The 18,534-nt window shown below is 39.1% G+C and overlaps 1 protein-coding gene across 2 annotated transcripts in view; it reads right to left on the bottom strand.

Annotated features, from left to right (window-relative positions):
* igf2bp3 (insulin-like growth factor 2 mRNA binding protein 3) overlaps window positions 1-18,534 on the bottom strand; it is a 65,375-nt gene that overhangs the window by 5,945 nt on the left and 40,896 nt on the right. For both annotated transcript variants that reach the window (XM_055157245.1, XM_055157244.1), the window contains exons 4-9: window positions 16,655-16,706; window positions 11,622-11,685; window positions 4,225-4,494; window positions 2,994-3,128; window positions 1,399-1,521; window positions 549-684 (exon numbers count right to left, since the gene is read on the bottom strand). In XM_055157245.1, the coding sequence (XP_055013220.1) occupies window positions 549-684; window positions 1,399-1,521; window positions 2,994-3,128; window positions 4,225-4,494; window positions 11,622-11,685; window positions 16,655-16,706 (780 nt within the window). The remainder of the gene's footprint in view (window positions 1-548; window positions 685-1,398; window positions 1,522-2,993; window positions 3,129-4,224; window positions 4,495-11,621; window positions 11,686-16,654; window positions 16,707-18,534) is intronic.

Here is an 18,534-nt window from a genome sequence, read left to right as displayed (position 1 = left end):
GAACAGACGACGCAAAAGTGGCGTCGCGTCTTCACTTTTTATTCTGTGTTTAGACGAGTGTTTCCGGGAGGAAAGAGACGCAAAAGTGTCTGGAAATAAACTGATATTCAACTTTTCCAATCTGGAGGTGGTTTCAGATTTTTGCCTTTTTTAGCCCCAAAACAGCATCACCGTCTAAACGAATAAACGAAACACACTTCCCATCAAATATTGTGTCAGTTTTTAGTCCTAAGTTCTCGTGTGAACAAACCCTTAAACTAAAACTCGTCACTTCATTTCTGCCTCAGGAGCTCAAATCGACGGCGTTTAATCCAGTTTTTGGGGTCGTGCTCATGCGCAGTAGCGACAGGAGCTCATATCAACGGGACGGCGGCGGACGGCGGCTCGTCCGGCGGGCGGCGGCTCGTGCGGCGCGCGTCGGCGGCGCGTACGGCGGCGCGTACGGCGGCGTCGGCGGCCGGCGGCGGCTCGTGCGGCGGCGGCGCGTCCGGCGGCGCGTACGGCGGCGCGTACGGCGGCTCGCGCGGCGGCGCTGGACGCGCTCTTACACTCATGGCGGCCATGTCGCTGTCGTGAGCCTCTCGGACTTTCTTCATGATCTTCTCCTGGGCTTTGGTGGCGGGTTCGATGGCGCCGGTGATGGTGATGGTTCTCTCGGGGTTGCACATGGTCATGTCGTTAAAACTGAAGGAGAAAAAACAAACGTCAAAGAGCGAACGGTCGCTCTGTCCTCAGTGTTCGGTACATGTAATCTGTTACTCCCCGAGTGAAGTAATCAGAGTACAAATGATGAGTAACTGTATTATAAACCGGGTCTAAACCAGGTCTAAACCAGGTCTAAACCAGGTCTAAACCAGGTCTAAACCAGGTCTAAACCAGGTCTAAACCAGGTCTTAAACCAGGTCTTAAACCAGGTCTAAACCAGGACTAACCAGGACTAAACCAGGACTTAACCAGGACTAACCAGGTCTAAACCAGGACTAAATCCTGCTGTGTGGACGTGTTTCTTCGTCTTTTATCAATAATATTTTTTATTTGGTCCAGTAAAGTTTGGACTTTTTATTTTCTTTTATCAGATAAAACTTCTGATGTGAAGATTTCCTCGTCTTTGTTTCTCTACAACAAATCAAGTAATCCAAAGTAATCAGATTACATTACTCACTTTAAGTAATTTAATGGATTCTGTTACAAACTACATTTTGGGGGTGTGTAATCTGTAATCTGTAATCTGTAGGGGATTACATTTTAAAAGTAAATTTCCCAACCCTGTGTGTAGTTTAGATCTGCGTGATCACTGTACTAATCGATCTGCTCATGTGTTAGTTTCTTCTTCTTAAACGTGTTGAAAATGTGAGTAGAATCTCAGTATTAAACCAGGATCTCGTTGGGGAAACTCACGCAGAGATCAGGATCTGGGTGCACGTTTCCTCCTCCAGCTTCTTCAGGTTCTTTCCTTCTTTCCCGATGAGTCGCCCCACGAAGTTGTTATGGACCAGGAGCTTCAGGGGAACGTCCTCGTTACTGCGGAGACAAAGACAGAGTCTGAGGAGGAGAGTCTGAGTAGAGGTGTGCAAAAATATCAGAATATCGATATATCGTTTAATGCAGTATCGATATCGTGGGCTGCTGTATCGATATTTCACCAAGAGGATTTTTACGTGTGTTTTAAATTATTTTGTTACAGCTACAGTTTTGTTGCTTGTGGAGTGAAAGGAAACTCATTTATGTGACACATTTGACATTTTTACTGTTTTGATGATTAAAATGTTTGTGTTTCATATGAACTTTGCACAAGAAGAAGTGATTTAACAAACACTTTAGTGCAGACGTGTCAAACTCATTTTGTTCAGGGGTCGTGTCCAACCGACTTTGATCCAAAGTGTCCGGATCAGAAAACTCATGTCATATAAACCCCAAAAATAACAAGAAGTTCAAATATTTGTGCAGAGAAACACAAATCTATTACAGAAATCTTTTTGAATTGATGAACTCTTTCTTTTACAAAATATTATAATATTATGAACAACCTGAAACTTTAAGAAAAATACAATTTCAACACAAAGTTTGAACATGAACTTGTCTGTAAACAGGAATAAGTCCATTTTTGTTGTAAAATCCTGCACTCGGCTCCACTTTTCTCATGTTGGACATTTTTCTGATGAGGGTGTCACGGTCAACAGTCAAAACGATCGTCCTTTAAGAGCGTTTGGAAAGAGACAAGTCTTCATTTGTGCTGCTCTGGTGGGAGGGGCCACGTACAGAGACGCTGGAGACGCTGCTGTGATAAACACCACAGAAAATTAACACCATTTTAATAGAAAATATCATTAAAATATTTTAGTAGAAAATCAGCCGAGGTCCAGATTAAAGGTCTTGGAGGGCCGGATCTGGCCCCCGGGCCTTATGTTTGACACCTGTGGTTTAGTATCACAGCCACAATTTAGACTTTATTTATTATTGAACCGTATTGAATTGATTTGAAATATATCGTATCAAATCGAAAGTGAACTGTATCGAGGTGTGTATCGTATCGAGGCCTGTGTATCGAGGCCTGTGTATCGAGGCCTGTGTATCGAGGCCTGTGTATCGAGGCCTGTGTATCGAGGCCTGTGTATCGAGGCCTGTGTATCGAGGCCTGTGTATCGAGGCCTGTGTATCGTATCGGTAACTTCTTAATGATACCAGCCCTGAGTTTGAGGATGTGGCTCATGCTGCAGTGTGTTCAGACAGCAGGGGGCAGCAGAGGGTCTGATATTAGACGTACAGAGGAAAAGCAGCTTTTGTGAGGTTCAGGTGTTTCACAGAAACAAGACAATTTAAAAAATAAAAGTATTTGTGTTTGACCTGCTGATCAAGTTCAGACTCAGGGTGAGAGTCTTTAGAGGCTCAGAGGAACTTCAGACACTAAACAAAGTGTTGATTCTGAAATTCTCTTTTATCAGCAGAAGAACAGATGCAGATACACCTTTTTTGTTTTTGTTCTGAGGACTCACAACTTCGTGTCTACTGCCTCCTTGCGCATGATTTCCATGATGATCTTGCAGGCGGCGGTGCAGCCCTCGGGGGTGGAGTGGATGGTGATGGGTTTCTCTGCTGCTCCAGCGTTTTCCTTCCTGTGGATGTCGATCCTGAACAGAAACAAAGATCAGAGCTAAAGCCTCAGAGCTCAGGGAGTTTTACACCAGACAAACACGTGGAAATATCTGGGTTTCACGTGACGTCACAGGGCCACGTTTGTCAGCGCAAAATCAGACGGAGGCAGGAAGTGAACTGACTGGAGGAAAATGCCGATGTGTTGTGTAGTTTACGACTGTGCCAATCGTTCTAACCTAGAGAAGGAAAGTGATTTTTTTTTTTAGAGAACCGAATATAGTCGTCCACAAAGGTCAGAAATGGGAAAAGCCGACAGAACAACGCCGTAAAAAGTGGATTACAAACCTGTTTGTGGTCGGGAGGAGCAGAATTCACTAATGCTCGTGTCTGCAGTGACACTTCAACAAAGGTTTGTTACAAAGATAAACTGTTTTTTGTGGTTTAACTAAACATAAACGAATCATTAACGACTAACGACGTTTGTTGACATTAAATAGTTCAGATAAATCGGTCACTGCCGATACACTGCAGTTTTTCCCATAACGTCTATACACATAAAATAAGAGAAACACTCACCCCGGCCAAAACCAAACCATCATCATCATTTAGACGTTTTGCACCGAGGTTGAGGACCCATCCACTCACAAAAAAAGTTCTATGCCTCCAAACTTTTGTACTTTGCCTTCATCTGTTGTCTGGTGTAAAACGACGTCTGAAGAGCTAAATAGTTGGTGATCTCTTTTACTCGTTGAAAATTCTCTCATTTTCAATAAGATCAGGGTCACGGCCAATATATTTGTCGACTAACTGCTCGTACTTTTGCCTCGTTACTGGCTCTAAATCCTGACAATAAGAACTCTTCTCCAGAGCCGTGTTTGTTTGTCGTGTTTGTCTGTCGTGTTTGTTGTGTTTGTCTTCACTTCCTGCCCTCCACCTGAAATTCGCGCGTCATCGTGATCACATGACTGAAACCCTCCTATTTAGTAAACAGTCAAGAAATGAACATAGACGTCGGCTCTCATTAGCCTCGAAATGAACAAACATTTAGTGAGTTATTTCACACTTTTAAATTCTCGTGAAACCCTCGTCTGCGTTGGTTTCCGCTCTCGGCTCTGGGGTCAGGAGACTCACTTGGAATGCGTCTGCTTGGTGATGTTGCGGATGGTGCTGCCTTCTTTTCCGATGATGGCTCCGACGAACTGCATGGGCACGGACATGCGCAGGGGGATGTCGGGGTGACTCTTCGGCCGCGGGCTGAGACCCGGCGAGCCCGAGCGAGGGGGGCCCCGAGAGTTGAACCCCCGTCTGTTCCCGGGGCCCTCCAGGGCGTTTTCGTCCGGGATGTAAGACACTTTGAGAGAGCAGTTCTCCATCATGGCACAGTTCAGCTTCTCGATGGCCCTGTGCACACAAACACACAAACACACACACACAAACACACACACACGTTACATGTCTGATCTGGATGGACGACAAACTCTGGAGCGTTCAACATGTTGATGTGCACAGGCCGTCGCTCTAAACCAGGAGAGTCAAACTCATTTTGTTCCGGGGGTCGTGTCCAACCGACTTTGATCCAAAGTGTCCGGATCAGAAAACTCATGTCATATAAACCCCAAAAATAACAATAAGTTCAAATATTTGTGCAGAGAAACACAAATCTATTACAGAAATCTTTTTTAATTGATGAACTCTTTCTTTTACAAAATATTATAATATTATGAAAATGAAACTAAGAAAAATACAATTTCAACACAAAGTTTTGAACATGAACTTTTTAAACAGAATAAATTTTTGTTGTAAAATTGAACTTTTCTCATTTTTTTTTTTTCAACAGTCAAAAACTTTAAGAGCGTTTGGAAAGAAAGTCTTATTTGTGCTGCTCTTGGGAGGGGCCACGTACAGAGACACTGGAACGCTGCTGTGATAAACACCACAGAAAATTAACACGATTTAATAGAAAATATCATTAAAATATTTTAGTAGAAAATCAGCCGAGGGCCAGATTAAAGGTCTTGGAGGGCCGGATCTGGCCCCCGGGCCGTATGTTTGACGCCTGTGCTCTAAAGTCCGAGTCTGTGCTCATGTGTTTGAAAAGTCGCTCACAGACGTTTGTCACCTACTCGCTTCGTTTCGAGGCGTCTCCTTTATTTTATTTATTTATTTGGGTCACAGGTTTATTCTGACATTATTTGTCATATTTAACACAGACTGAAAAGGTGTCGGCTGAAGCTTGAGTTTATTCTGCCTTTACCCTTTATTCCTTTATCAGAGCTTCATCTTGACATCAGTTCATCATAAATCACAGCGAGAGGAAACAAACAAATCAGAAACAGAACAACAAAGTTCTACAACACAAACTAAGTCTCATATTTCATGTTTCTGTCCAGAGTTAAACATTTAAACTTCTTTATGAAGTGAAAAACACTGGTGCAGTTTGAGGTTTTCTGTCCAGTTGTTCCACAGCTCCAACACTTTAACACTTTAACAGATTCATAAAATTTCATAATGTTTGTTCTGATTTTCTTTTTAATAAACATGTCTGTGCCTCTGAGCTCGTAACGGCTCTTTTGGATTTTGAACTTGTTCTGTAAAGATTTTGACAGGAGATTGTTGTTACTTTGAACATGATTTTCAGAGTGTAAAGGTAAAGACTAAACCATATAATTTGAGCGTTTGAAGGTTTATAAATAACACATTGGTTGGTTTTTGTTTGGATTTGTATTAGTCTTATAAGTATTGCCCCAAATCTCACTTATATTTAATAAAAAGACTGTTTTTATCCATCTTTATTTAAGGCTAAAACGGCACCAAGACTCATCAAAAGCTCACTCATTCATGTGAACTTCTAAAGCAACACTGTGGAACTTTCTGGTGGGGGCACGTCCCCTTCATGATACTGTGGAACCTCCAAAGAGAATCATCAACACTGTGGAATTTCTAGCCAAAGGAACGAGTCAGGTTTGTGGAGATGCAGCGACGACGACGACGACACGTTTTTCATGTTTTTCATGTTTTTCATGTTTTTCAGTGACAAACACAAAAATAAAAACCACATGCTTCGAGTTAAGTTAAGCCGTGGAGCCAACATCACATGACTCCTGCAACATCACATGACGCAGGAGTCGAAACACGACAAAGACAAAACAAAACGAGCAGCTCTGAGAGGAAAAGGGATTTAAATCTACACAACACCAACACCAACACTACACTAACACTACACCAACACTACACCACACCAACACTACACCAACACTACACCAACACTACACCAACACCAACACCAACACTACACACACACCACCGTTACAGCGACTCTCCAGAAGAACAATTCAGAGGAACCTCAAACCAAACAGACTCTGCTTCAAATGCTCCACCACATCGTTTCACAAAGACTGAGCCGTGACCCTCAGGTGGGTCACATCTAGGGACGGGCATTCGATGAAATTTTCTTAAATCGTTGGAAGAATTAACGATCGATTATCGATTAATCATTAACGTTTTTCTATTAAAATGATCATCATTATTATTACTATCTGCACTAATCTGCATCAATAAATTCAACTTTACGACATATAAACATAACGACTCTAGATCCACATCAGCTGTTTGACATTATAATGTGTTTAATTCAGTTTTGTTCAAATCTCACAGAAACAAAACTTAAAACCACATCACTAATTTACATAAACTAAGTGAAGATAAAACTCCAGCTCTTGTGTCGCTGATGTGGTTCAACTTGTGTTGGATTAAAAGACATGACTCAGGTGAATACAGGTCAGTGTGACCAGATTTGTGTTTGTCAAAACCAGGACAGCGTACGGGGGGAGGGGGGCGGGGCCTCGTCATCCACATTGAGCGACTCTCACCTGGAAAAACTTTTTCCCACTGGACACAGATCCAACATGGATCACACTTGTGCAACGGAAAGTGTGGCTTTAAATCCACATTTGTGCTTCGGTTCGTTACAGACTGACCCATCGCTTCTGATGCAGAGACACATGTACACACCTGTTTGGTCACGACACACACACATACATTCAGTTTGTCCAGTAAAATGAACAGAATCCATGAAATTCTTAATGATCAATTATCGATTAATTCGATTAATCATGCCCGTCCCTGGTCACAAGAGATTATTTTTGGGTCACCTGGTACAGATCTGACTCTACACCTCCTGCACCCGGACGAACAAAAACACAAACTACAAACACACAGGTCCACCAATCTATTAGAAATGTTCAAATACTAAGACATGTTTGTATAATTTCTTATCTTTTTTGTAATTATTTTATGGACTATTTTGTTCCAGTGTTGCTGCTTCAATTGAAATGTTGAAAAAGATTTTTTTTTTACATTTAATGTCCAAACAGGCGACTTTTAGATCCTTTTATTGCTGCTTCAGTGATCGTGTTTTTCCATGATCCTTTGCTCCATTTCAGTGCAGATGACAAGAAATAAGTTCTGTTTTTTTTTTTTTTTTTAATTATTGGATCATTTGCAGCAAAAAAAACCCAAAAACAAACCACGACTACACGGGTCATGACAGAAGAGTCCGAGCTGAAACAAAAGGACACGTGCACAACTCCACTCACTGGACATGTACAAGAGACAAAATATAAATTAAACAAAACCCAACGCACAATTCATCAACTCCAGAGCTCCGTATTTTCCAAAACACGACAGTCTGTTCTCTTTTTAAAAGGTTTCTACAGTTTTTTTCTACAGCGTTGAACTGTTTAAAGTCATTGTGCCTAATATTTTACAAACCAAAATCTCTAACAGTTCTAACACTTAAGTTTTAAAATGTTTTGACAAAACTCAATCCAAAGAACTAAGAGGAAAAAGTCGCATGTTGGTCTCCACAAAATATCGCAATAAATATCGTACCTGTGAGATTTATATATCGTGAAAATATCGTACAGAGAGATTTGGATTTTGTTACATTTCTAATCATGAGCCTCACCAACGTATCGTGAACTTTCCCACGATATATCGCAATAAATATCGTCTCGTGACAATATCATATCGTGAGACTTGGATATCGTTACACCTCTACTCAGTCAACAATAATAAAATATCCTCATTAATGTGAAATAACAGTCAAATCCACCTTTAGTTTTTGTGATTTATGAATAACGTCTGTGGACTTGGGTCACGAAGGTTTGTGACTTAAAATATGGGTCCCCAGAAACAAAAAAAAAAAAGTTTGGGAAACACTGGACTATCAGATTTGTCTCCTAAAAACAAAAGTCATTAGTCATTAACCTTCACTCAAAAATGATGTTCGTCCCACAGTCACCGACCTCGGCGTCGCCTTAGACACTGATTTAAATTTGACAAACAGATAAACAATGTTTTAAAAATCAGGTTTTTATCATTTGCGGCTTCTATCCAAAGTCAAACCTTTTATCTTTTACACTTTTTGAACAAGTTACGCACGTTTTTATTCCATCAGGCCTGGACGACTGTAAACGCACTTTATTATTTCGCGAAACGCACTTTACCGACGACAGAGTCCAAAACTCTGCAGCGCGACTTTTAACAGGAACGAAAAGGAGAGAAGAGAACATCACCCCAATCCTCACGACTTTGTCTTTGCTTCCTGTTCATTTTAAAACTGATTTAAAGATTTTATTGTTTGTTTTTAAAGTTTTGAAGGTTCTGGCCCCACAGTACGACTCGGACCTCATCCAAATTTCTGAGGTCTGAGGTCCAATTCCAGCTCTTGGTGCCCAAGACGAGACTTAAAACCACGAGGACAGGACCTTCTCTGTGGTCGACCCTAAACTCTGGAACGCCCCGGAACGCCCCGGAACGCCCCGGAACGCCCCGGAACGCCCCGGAACGCCCCGGAACGCCCCGGAACGCTCCACATTCGAGTGTTTTAAGTCTCGTCTTAAGCCCCACTTTTATTCTCTGGCTTTTAAAACCGTGTGAGTCGTGTGCTCCTCTGTGTCTTTTAATTAATTTTTATGTCTTTTTATTGATTGAATTTATTGATTGGTTTATTTATTTCTATTCTATGATTTTGTTTTTATTTAATTTTATTTGACTGGTTTTATTATTTTAAGACTAGTATTATTTTAGTAGTTTTTTTTTTATTAGTTTATTTTTTATTTATAATAATTTGTCAAATTTGAGGGACTGGATACCCAGCACATCCACAAGACAGACTTAAATATAAAACTGACACGCATACAAAAATAAAATAAAATAAAATACAGTAATAATAAAAAAAATAATAATAATAATACCCCCCCCCCAACAAACTGTAATAATAATAATATAATAATAGTAATAATAATAATAATACAGAGTTTCTCAGTGCAGTGTTTGTATGTGTGTATTTACATTTTTAAGGCTGACAAATCAAATTTACATTTACATATTTTCTATTCCCTTCCCATATCTTCTGTTCGTTTGTTTTTGGCAAACCCCAAACTGCACCAACAGGTACGTTCCATTATACAAGCATTTACATCCACATATATTTTTAACATTGTCCAACAGTGTGATGTTCTTCTTTTACTGTGTTTTGTCCAAATGGGGTTTTGCCACAGTAGCAGTAGTTTATTTTAATCATCTTATTGTTGTTATTATTATGTTTTTGTGCAGCACTTTGGAAACAGTTTGTGAAAATGTGCGACAGAAATAAAGCGAGTTGGATTGGATTAATCAGTCATGTTTCGGCGTTAGAAACCTTCATGTAGACCTGACTGCAGACTGATCCTCCAGAGGTTCAGCACAGGCTCCTGTCACGTGCAGAGTGAAGCATGAACAGCAGGGGGCACCACAGGTTCACTGCACGAGTCTGGAGGTCCGGCCTGAGCTCAGACATGAAGAGCTGAGGAGGGTTTATCTTCTGCAGCTCAAACTTCAGACATAAACTCCCAAAGTGAAGCCGAGTGAAGCCGACTGCAGCTCCTCCAGCGACTCGTTCGATCCATAAACTTTGCTCCTCTGGGTCAAAGTTCGCGTCACAGGCTCCGACTTTTCTCTCATTTCTGCTCAAGTCGACGGGACGAGACGCGCGCTAAACGTAAATCTTACTTTAACGCAAAAAATCTTGACTCAATTTGTTCAGAAAAGTCGGAAAATACGTTGAAAATGACCAGAAGTGTTGAGTTCTATTTGAGTCTCACACTGATGACGTCACACGAGGAGAATTCAGTCCAAACGTTCAGCGCGATTTTACACAAGCAGCAAAAAAACAAAACAAAAAAAACAAAAAAAACACTGATATTTGAAACACGATTCCAGCAAAACCAACGGGGTTTTCTTGTTTTGTTTTTTTTTTATTTGTCGAACTCTAATCTTTGTGTACAGCGCGGTCGCTCTGGGAACAGTTTTGGAATTCCCAAGTGTGACATTGTGATTTCAAAACAGGAAGTTAAATTTAAAACCTTAAAAACTGACAAAACTCAGAGGGAAAATATTTCAAATGTTTAGTAAATCTAAAATACAAAGTGTCCCAAAAAACAACAAAAACAAACAGACAGACAGACATTTCACAGGACAAGAATTTTGCCAACATGGGTTTTAAAGTCCCGGGTTTTTAAAGTCCCAGGTTTTTAAGTCCCGGTTTAGTGGTGTGGCCGGTGCAGGAGGGGGGTTGGTCCGCACAGCATGGTTAAGTCCTGGCTAAATCCTGGTTTAGTCTTGGTTTAGACCCGTTTTTAGAACTGGTTTAGACTTATTTCTAGACCCTGTTTTTGAACCCTTAGACCTTTTTTGGACCTTGTTTTTTGACCCTGTTTGAAGACCTTTTTTAGACCCTGGTTTGGCCTGTTTTAAGACCCATTTTAGACTGTTTAGACCTTGTTTTTAGACCCTGTTTGAACATTTTTTTTAGACCGATTTGGAACCTGTTTTCAGACCTGATTTAGACCTGTTTTAAGACCTGTTTTTAGACTTTTAGACCCATTTTTAGACCTGGTTTTTGGACCCCATTTGAAAAAAAACTTGAACCCTGTTTTCAGACCTGGTTTAGACCATTTTTAGATCCTGTTTTTAGACCCTTGGACCTTTTTTAGACCCATTTCTAGACCCTGTTTTTAGATCTTTTTTAGACTGGTTTCAACCCTGTTTTTAGACCTGGTTTGGACCGTTTTCAAACCTGATTTAGACCCTGGTTTAAGACCCATTTTTAGACATGTTTTAGACCCTGTTTTTAGACTTTTTTGGACTTGTTTTTAGACTTCATTTAAAAAGCTTTTATCTTGAAATCCAAGTCTCGCTCAGTGATGATGTTAAATGTTCCGGGACGCGTGTCGAACGATCTTAACGGTGTTTTAGTGAAATGAGTTTTTAAACCGACGTGAGTCTTTTTTTAACCAGACTAAACCCGAGTCGAGGTGTGGTCCTGTTGAACCTTCCACCATCGGCCCGTTTACAGGATTATTCTTCTTACGGAGCTTAGTGCTGCTGTTTTAATCGGTTATGGAGGATTAGCGGAGTCATTACGATAGTGCAGTAGTAGTATTTGTAGTATTTGTATTTGTAGTATTTGTATTTGCAGTACTTACAGCCGGGCCTGGTCTCTGGACGAGTATCGGACATTCACTACGGCCGTTTCTGTGTCCGTGTTCACTGTGGAGGAAAAAAAAACAACACAAACATGAGGCTCCGTGAGAATCTGAGAAACGAACGCGTTAAACTGAAAAACACTTTACAAAAAAACATCTAGAGTTGGCGTTAATTGATACGAGCGAAAAAGAATCAACAATCCAGCTTTTTCTGTTCTGATACGGATCAATACTTTAGATTTAAGTACGTGCCGATACTCGATCGATTCCACCTGTAAATATTCTTAGTTCAGACAATCTCCTCGGCTTTTGAAAATTTTGGAAAACCAATCTGTACCTAGAATCTTTTTTTTTTTTTTAACACTTGTCAGAGTAAAGTTGCATGAGAAATTTCTTGAAGTTCTGTAGATGTTTAGTGTCTGCAGGAGCCTTAAATCTGAGCTGAAACATCAGTTTTTATTTAATAACGTCAAAAATAGTGTGAAGAATCCCTCGGTCGTCCAGGTAGAATCCTCGACGATGTCAGAAATTCAACTTGTCCCTGATTTTAAAATGTGTCAAAACCAATTAAAAGAAAATCTGTGGAATATTTGTTCAGTTTCATAAAATCTACTGGATCCACCGAGTCTCTTCAGTTCCATCCTCAGTGTCCATAAAACTCTGGAAGAAACATCAGTTTATTATTATTATTTTTTTTATATAATAATCACTTATTCATGGTCCTTGAAGTCCCAAAAAAAATGACACTTTTGACAAACTAATGACAGAGACAAAAAACTGGGACCAAATGATCCAGTGTCCATGTTTATATTCAACTTCCATCGACACTGTTGGACTAAATTATTTTTGATGCCGACGAGGAGAAAATTCTGTTTGTCGACTGGACAAAAGTTAGTTTGGTTGAAGACGTTTGGCGGCTCATCCAAGCTGCTTCTTCAGTTCTGGTCAGAACTACTCTGAAACTAAGTGTGTGTTAGTTTCAGAGGAGTTTCAGTGTAGTTAGCTCCTCCTGCAGACAGATGTACGGAAGAGTCACCAGCGTCTGATCAAAATAGTTTCAACTTGATTAACAAAGTTTATTTTGGGATATTTTTTATTAGAAAGGCTGATGCCCCCAGTGCCTCCGCTCAGTTTCATTTCTCTCCAGCGACTAGATCAGGAATCAGAAAACACTAGATCAGGAGAGTCCAAACTTTTTTCATCCAGGGCCACAAATCTAAACACAGAAGCAGCAGAAGGTCGATCGAGGGTCGGAGACTGGAGCTCAGTGCAGTGAATAATTGAAATCTGCAGGTTTAACACGTTAGAATGAGCCTCAGTCTTTATTCACGCTAAGATCCTTAAAACCAAACACTAAATATTCGCTTTATCAGGTAGATTTTCAAAAAACTTGGAGTAAAAAAATAATTTTGAATTGGTCATTTGGGCCAATTCACCTGGAAAAAAGTTTGTCTGAGGGCCACATTTTGCCCACGAGTTTGCCAGTTTGGAGAAACATGCACTAGACGATTCGCAAAAACCCTGGAAGTGCGACTTCAGTCTCCAACCAATCAGAGAAGAGACAGACATTCTGTGTTGGCGACGATTCCCCAGATCCCAGAGGATTTAAAGTCTGAACAAAGAGAATGTTTGGTGAATTTGATCTCGGGGAAAGTCGTTATTGTTCTTCTTCCTACAGGATTTGGAGCTTTACAAACGTCACGACCAAACAGCAGCGACTGGTTCAATAAAAAAAGTCCCGTCTCCTGTCGAGTGAACGAATCCTAATGCTGCAGGTCACACGGTTTCCACCAAGTGAAACCAGCTCACGAATCAGACTGATTTTTTTAATATAAATAAGTATGTTTTAATTCAGTTTAATTCAAAATGTCTGAAAAACACAAAAGCAGCTCATTGTGTTCGATTCTGAAGAGTAGAGGTGGGATTAAATAAGTTTTCTTCTTCTCACTCCTTTTTGGACAAAATATTAAATTTTTGTTGTCATTTTCATTTCTATTATTATTACACTTATGTTATATGTTCTATTGTATTTGAATGTAAATCTTTACTTTCCCAAAATAAATGCATAAATAAAAATTTAAAAAAGTTGGATATAGTTTATTTTGGACACATTTTTTCTGCTTTATTTCATGTTCAAAGTTTATTTTATTCATTTTATGTTTTATACATCGAAAACTGCTCTAAAAATCAGATTTGTGGCCGATATTTGAAAGTTTTTGGTAAATTATCAATAACAAAGTGTTGGATAAAAATAATCGTTTGAATAATCACGATTTCAATATTGACCAAAATATTCGTGATAATGTTTTTTTTTTTTTTTTCCATAAATCGAACATCTTTAAGTTCTCGTTTTGGTCTTTCTTCTCTCGATCGTCGTGGATAAATTGTTCATGTTAGAAGGTTTATTCTTTGTGGAGTTTGTTGGTTGAAGATTTGGTGAAAAACATTCACCAGAAATAAACCATAAACCAACAGCGAAAAAATCTACATCCAGCTCCAACGCACAGGGTTGGGAAGTTTACTTTTAAAATGTAATCCCCTACAGATTACAGATTACATATCTCAAAATGTAGTTTGTAACGTAATCCATTAAATTACTTAGAGTAATGTAATCTGATTACTTTGGATTACTTGATTTGTTGTAGAGAAACAAAGACAAGGAAACTTAACTGTATTAAAAATATTATTAGACGAGGAGGAGACACGGAGCATGATTTAGTCCTGTTTAATCCTGGTTTAGACCTGGTTTAGTCATGGTTTAGATCTAGTTTAGTTTAGTCGTGGTTTAGATCTAATTTAGACCTGGTTTAGCTCTAGTTTAGACCTGGTTTTAGTCCTGGTTTAGCTCTAGTTTAGACCTGGTTTTAGTCCTGGTTTAGATCTAGTTTAGACCTGGTTTTAGTCCTAGGTTTAGACCTGGTTTTAGTCCCTGGTTTAGATCTAGTTTAGACCTGGTTTTAGTCCTGGTTTAGATCTAGTTTAGACCTGGTTTTAGTCCTGGTTTAGATCTAGTTTAGACCTGGTTTTAGTCCTGGTTTAGATCTAGTTTAGACCTGGTTTTAGTCCTGGTTTAGATCTAGTTTAGACCTGGTTTTAGTCCTGGTTTAGACCTGGTTTAGTTTCCAGCAATGAGTGGAATTACTGAAAAAAATAAATAAAATAAAGTAAAAACAATGTGAAAACAGGAAATGACCACTCTGTAATCCATTTATTTCAACAAAGTAACTGTAATCCAATTCCCACTCACTGAAACAGTAACTGTAACTGAATAGAGTTACTCATCATTTGTACTCTGATTACTCTGGTACATGTAATCTGTTACTCCCGACACTGAACACACACACGGACTGAATCATTTGGGAAAAATCGGATTATTTCTGATAAACTTTCGGCATTAAAGTCTTGATTTATGTTTTTATAACAAGATTCTGTCCAAAGCTCAAATGAATCTAAACTAACACAAGAATCACGTCTGGACCGATGGAAACTACAGGGAGCAGAGAAAAGAGATGATTTTTCTGTTTGTGGAAGAAATTATGAGACAAAACAAAAAACAAAACAAAACTGCAGCATTTGCTAATTGAATCCGTTCAAACTGATTTCAATTCCTGCTGCTCTAAAAACTAAATCTGTAGAATCATGACTGGCAATAAAATACAGGAAAAGGGAAACAAAACCTTATTTCGGGGTCTTTAATCGGGACGTAACAACCAAAATATCGTGATATCGAATCGTCAAAAGTCTCACAATATATCGAATCTCAAGTCTGTTCGCTTAAATTCATTGTTATGGTGCAAAAATGTCCAAAAAATCATAAGGAACTACACAGACCATGATCCTTTGCAGTGTTTAAGTCCACTACACATCCTGAAGTATCTGTTATAAACAAGTGTTGGACAAGTGACTTTAACTCTAATGTTTTATTTATTTTTGACGTGTTTGTGTCATTTCAAACTGATTCTTTACATTATAATTTTACTGTGTTTAAAATATAAAACACGAATATTACAGAACTTTAATTTACTCAACAAAATAACTGAAGATGCTGAACTTTTGCACCGTATACGGACTGAACCAGGACTAAAACTAAGACTAAAACCAGGACTAAACCAGGTCTAAACCAGGACTAAAACCAGGTCTAAACCAGGTCTAAAACCAGGTCTAAACCAGGACTGAATCAGGTCTAAAAACCAGGACTAAAACCAGGACTAAAACCAGGACTAAAACCAGGACTAAAACCAGGACTAAAACCAGGACTGAATCAGGTCTAAACCTGGACTGAATCAGGATTAAAAACCAGGTCTAAACCAGGTCTAAACCAGGTCTAAACCAGGTCTAAAACCAGGTCTAAACCAGGTCTAAAATCAGGTCTAAACCAGGTCTAAAACCAGGTCTAAACCAGGTCTGAATCAGGTCTAAATCCAGGTCTAATCCAGGTCTAATCCAGGTCTAATCCAGGTCTAATCCAGAGACTAAACCAAAACTAAACCAGGGACTAAACCAAAACTAAACCAGGACTAAAACAGGATTTAACAGGACTACACTGTGCTGCGTGTCTCTCTTCTATCAATATTATTTTTAATACAGTTAAGTTTCCTCGTCTTTGTTTCTCTACAACAAATCAAGTAATCCAAAGTAATCAGATTACATTACTCACTTTAAGTAATTTAATGGATTCTGTTACAAACTACATTTTGGGGTGTGTAATCTGTAATCTGTAGGGGATTACATTTTAAAAGTAAACTTCCCAACACTGGATTTTGTTACATCTCTAATCTTTCCCCACGATATCACAATAAATATCGTATCGTGAGACTTTTATTCAACTTTTACTCTGGAGGTGGGTTCAGATTTTTGTGTTTTTAAACCTCAAAAACGCCGCCGTCACCGTCTAAACGAAAGACACTTCCCGTAAAATACTTTGTAGTTTTTACTCGTGAGTGTTTAAAATCACCAAAATGACACTTTAAACCAGTCAAACACTTTAAACTGTACATGGATTTTAAAAAAAATACAAAAAAAGTGTGGTTTACCTTGTTCACAGCTCTCCACTGTGCCGTACTCCGCCAGCATACTGTCCAACGCCTGCACACACACACACACAAACACACACGGGTTTGAGTTAACGAGAAACTTTATTATTATTATTATGAGTCTGTTTAAAGCTCCAAACGCCCTGCTCCACCTTGTGATGTCATGAAGGTTTGGAGTGAACAGATCAGTCATTCGTTTGTTTTTCAAAATAAAACCAAAAGAAAATTTATTATTTGTCTCCAAAACCGAAATGGAAAAAAAACAAAAACTGATGACAAAGTGAACCAGGACTAACACTTCTTCAGTTCTGGTCCTAGACCTAGTCCTGTTCCTATCCTGTTCCCGAGTCCTAGACCTGGTTCAGTCCCGGTCTCAGTCCCGGTTCTAGTCCTGGACCTGGTTCAGTCCCGGTTCTAGACCTAGACCTAGTCCCGGTTCTAGACCTAGACCTGGTTCAGTCCCGGTTTTAGACCTAGACCTAGACCTGGTTCAGTTCCTAGACCTAGTCCTGGTTCAGTCCCGGTTCTAGACCTAGACCTAGTCCTGGTTCAGTCCCGGTTCTAGTCCTAGACCTGGTTCAGTCCCGGTTCTAGACCCTAGACCTGGTTCATTCCCGGTTCTAGTCCGTTTTTTTTCCATTTTTCATCTAAACAAAACTGAAAAAATTAATCATCTTCTGTTTTTTTCAGTTTCTTTTTGGTTTTATTTTGAAAAACAAATGATACGGATTTAAAAGGTTTAGTTTTGTCACAAATTCTAAATTTAACATTTCGATACCAAAGAATAAAAACTGTTGTATGAATCTGTGTGGAGTAAAATATTTGTGGAAACAGAATCTGAGATAAAAACACGTTCGTGGTCCTGGTCACAGATCGACTCGTGAGGTTTTCGTGGCCGATTGTTTCACATCCAGAGCAACGACCGATAAACGCGTCATATTTTTGGGTCGATATTTCTGATAATTTTCTCAAAATTTTGCAACAAACCTGAAATCTGCGGAGTCACATTTGTGCGATTCTCTGATCCATTAACGTGTCAAGATAAAACTGTTTTTTTACACAACAACTCGACCAAAACTAAACACGGGCCTGAGCTGCAGCTTTGAAATTTGATATTTGATATTCTAAAAAGTGTAAATATCGGTCTGATATATCGGTCCGTGACGCAGATCAAGACTAAACTCGCAAACGGGACAAAACTGACGCTTGTTCAGTCTCAGTTCACATGTTTTTTTCCTCAGATCAGTTTAACCCCGAGGTGTGAACAGGACCGAGTCACATGGACAAAATCATCCGACACTAGAGCGGCTCGATTATGAAAAAAAAAAAAAATTATCACGATTATTATGGTCAATATTGAAATCACGATTATTCAGACGATTATTATTTAGTTACACAATGTATTTCTCGCTCAAAAAACACTGTTAATTTACGCAAAACTTTCAAATTGAAAATAAATCTTGGTTACAAATCTGAATCTTAGAGCAGTTTTGTGACGTAGAAAAGATAAAAATGAATAAAATAAACTTTGAACATGAAATAAGGCAGAAAAACACACATTTATCCAAAATAAACTCTAAATATAGAGTTTGTAGAAGAGCTGGATATAAAGAAATAAAATATACTTAGGCTGCATCATCTGTCCCAATGTCAGAAATTCAACTTGTACCTGATTTTAAAATGTGACAAAACCAATTAAAAAGAAAATCTGTGGAATATTTGCTCAACTGAATAAAATCTACTGGGTCCATCAAGTCTCTTAAAGGTTTTATGGAGGATTTTTTTTAGTTTCAAACTGTCAGTGAAAGATTAAAATATCATTACAGAGACGCAGCAGCTTTGTAATTATGACCAAAAAAAAATAAATGAAAGTATCAACT

The sequence above is a fragment of the Boleophthalmus pectinirostris genome, unplaced genomic scaffold, assembly GCF_026225935.1.
Source record: "Boleophthalmus pectinirostris isolate CB_2022bp ecotype Guang Dong unplaced genomic scaffold, ASM2622593v1 HiC_scaffold_21, whole genome shotgun sequence".
Lineage (NCBI taxonomy): Eukaryota > Metazoa > Chordata > Actinopteri > Gobiiformes > Gobiidae > Boleophthalmus > Boleophthalmus pectinirostris.
This window is presented reverse-complemented; position numbering and strand designations above follow the sequence as displayed.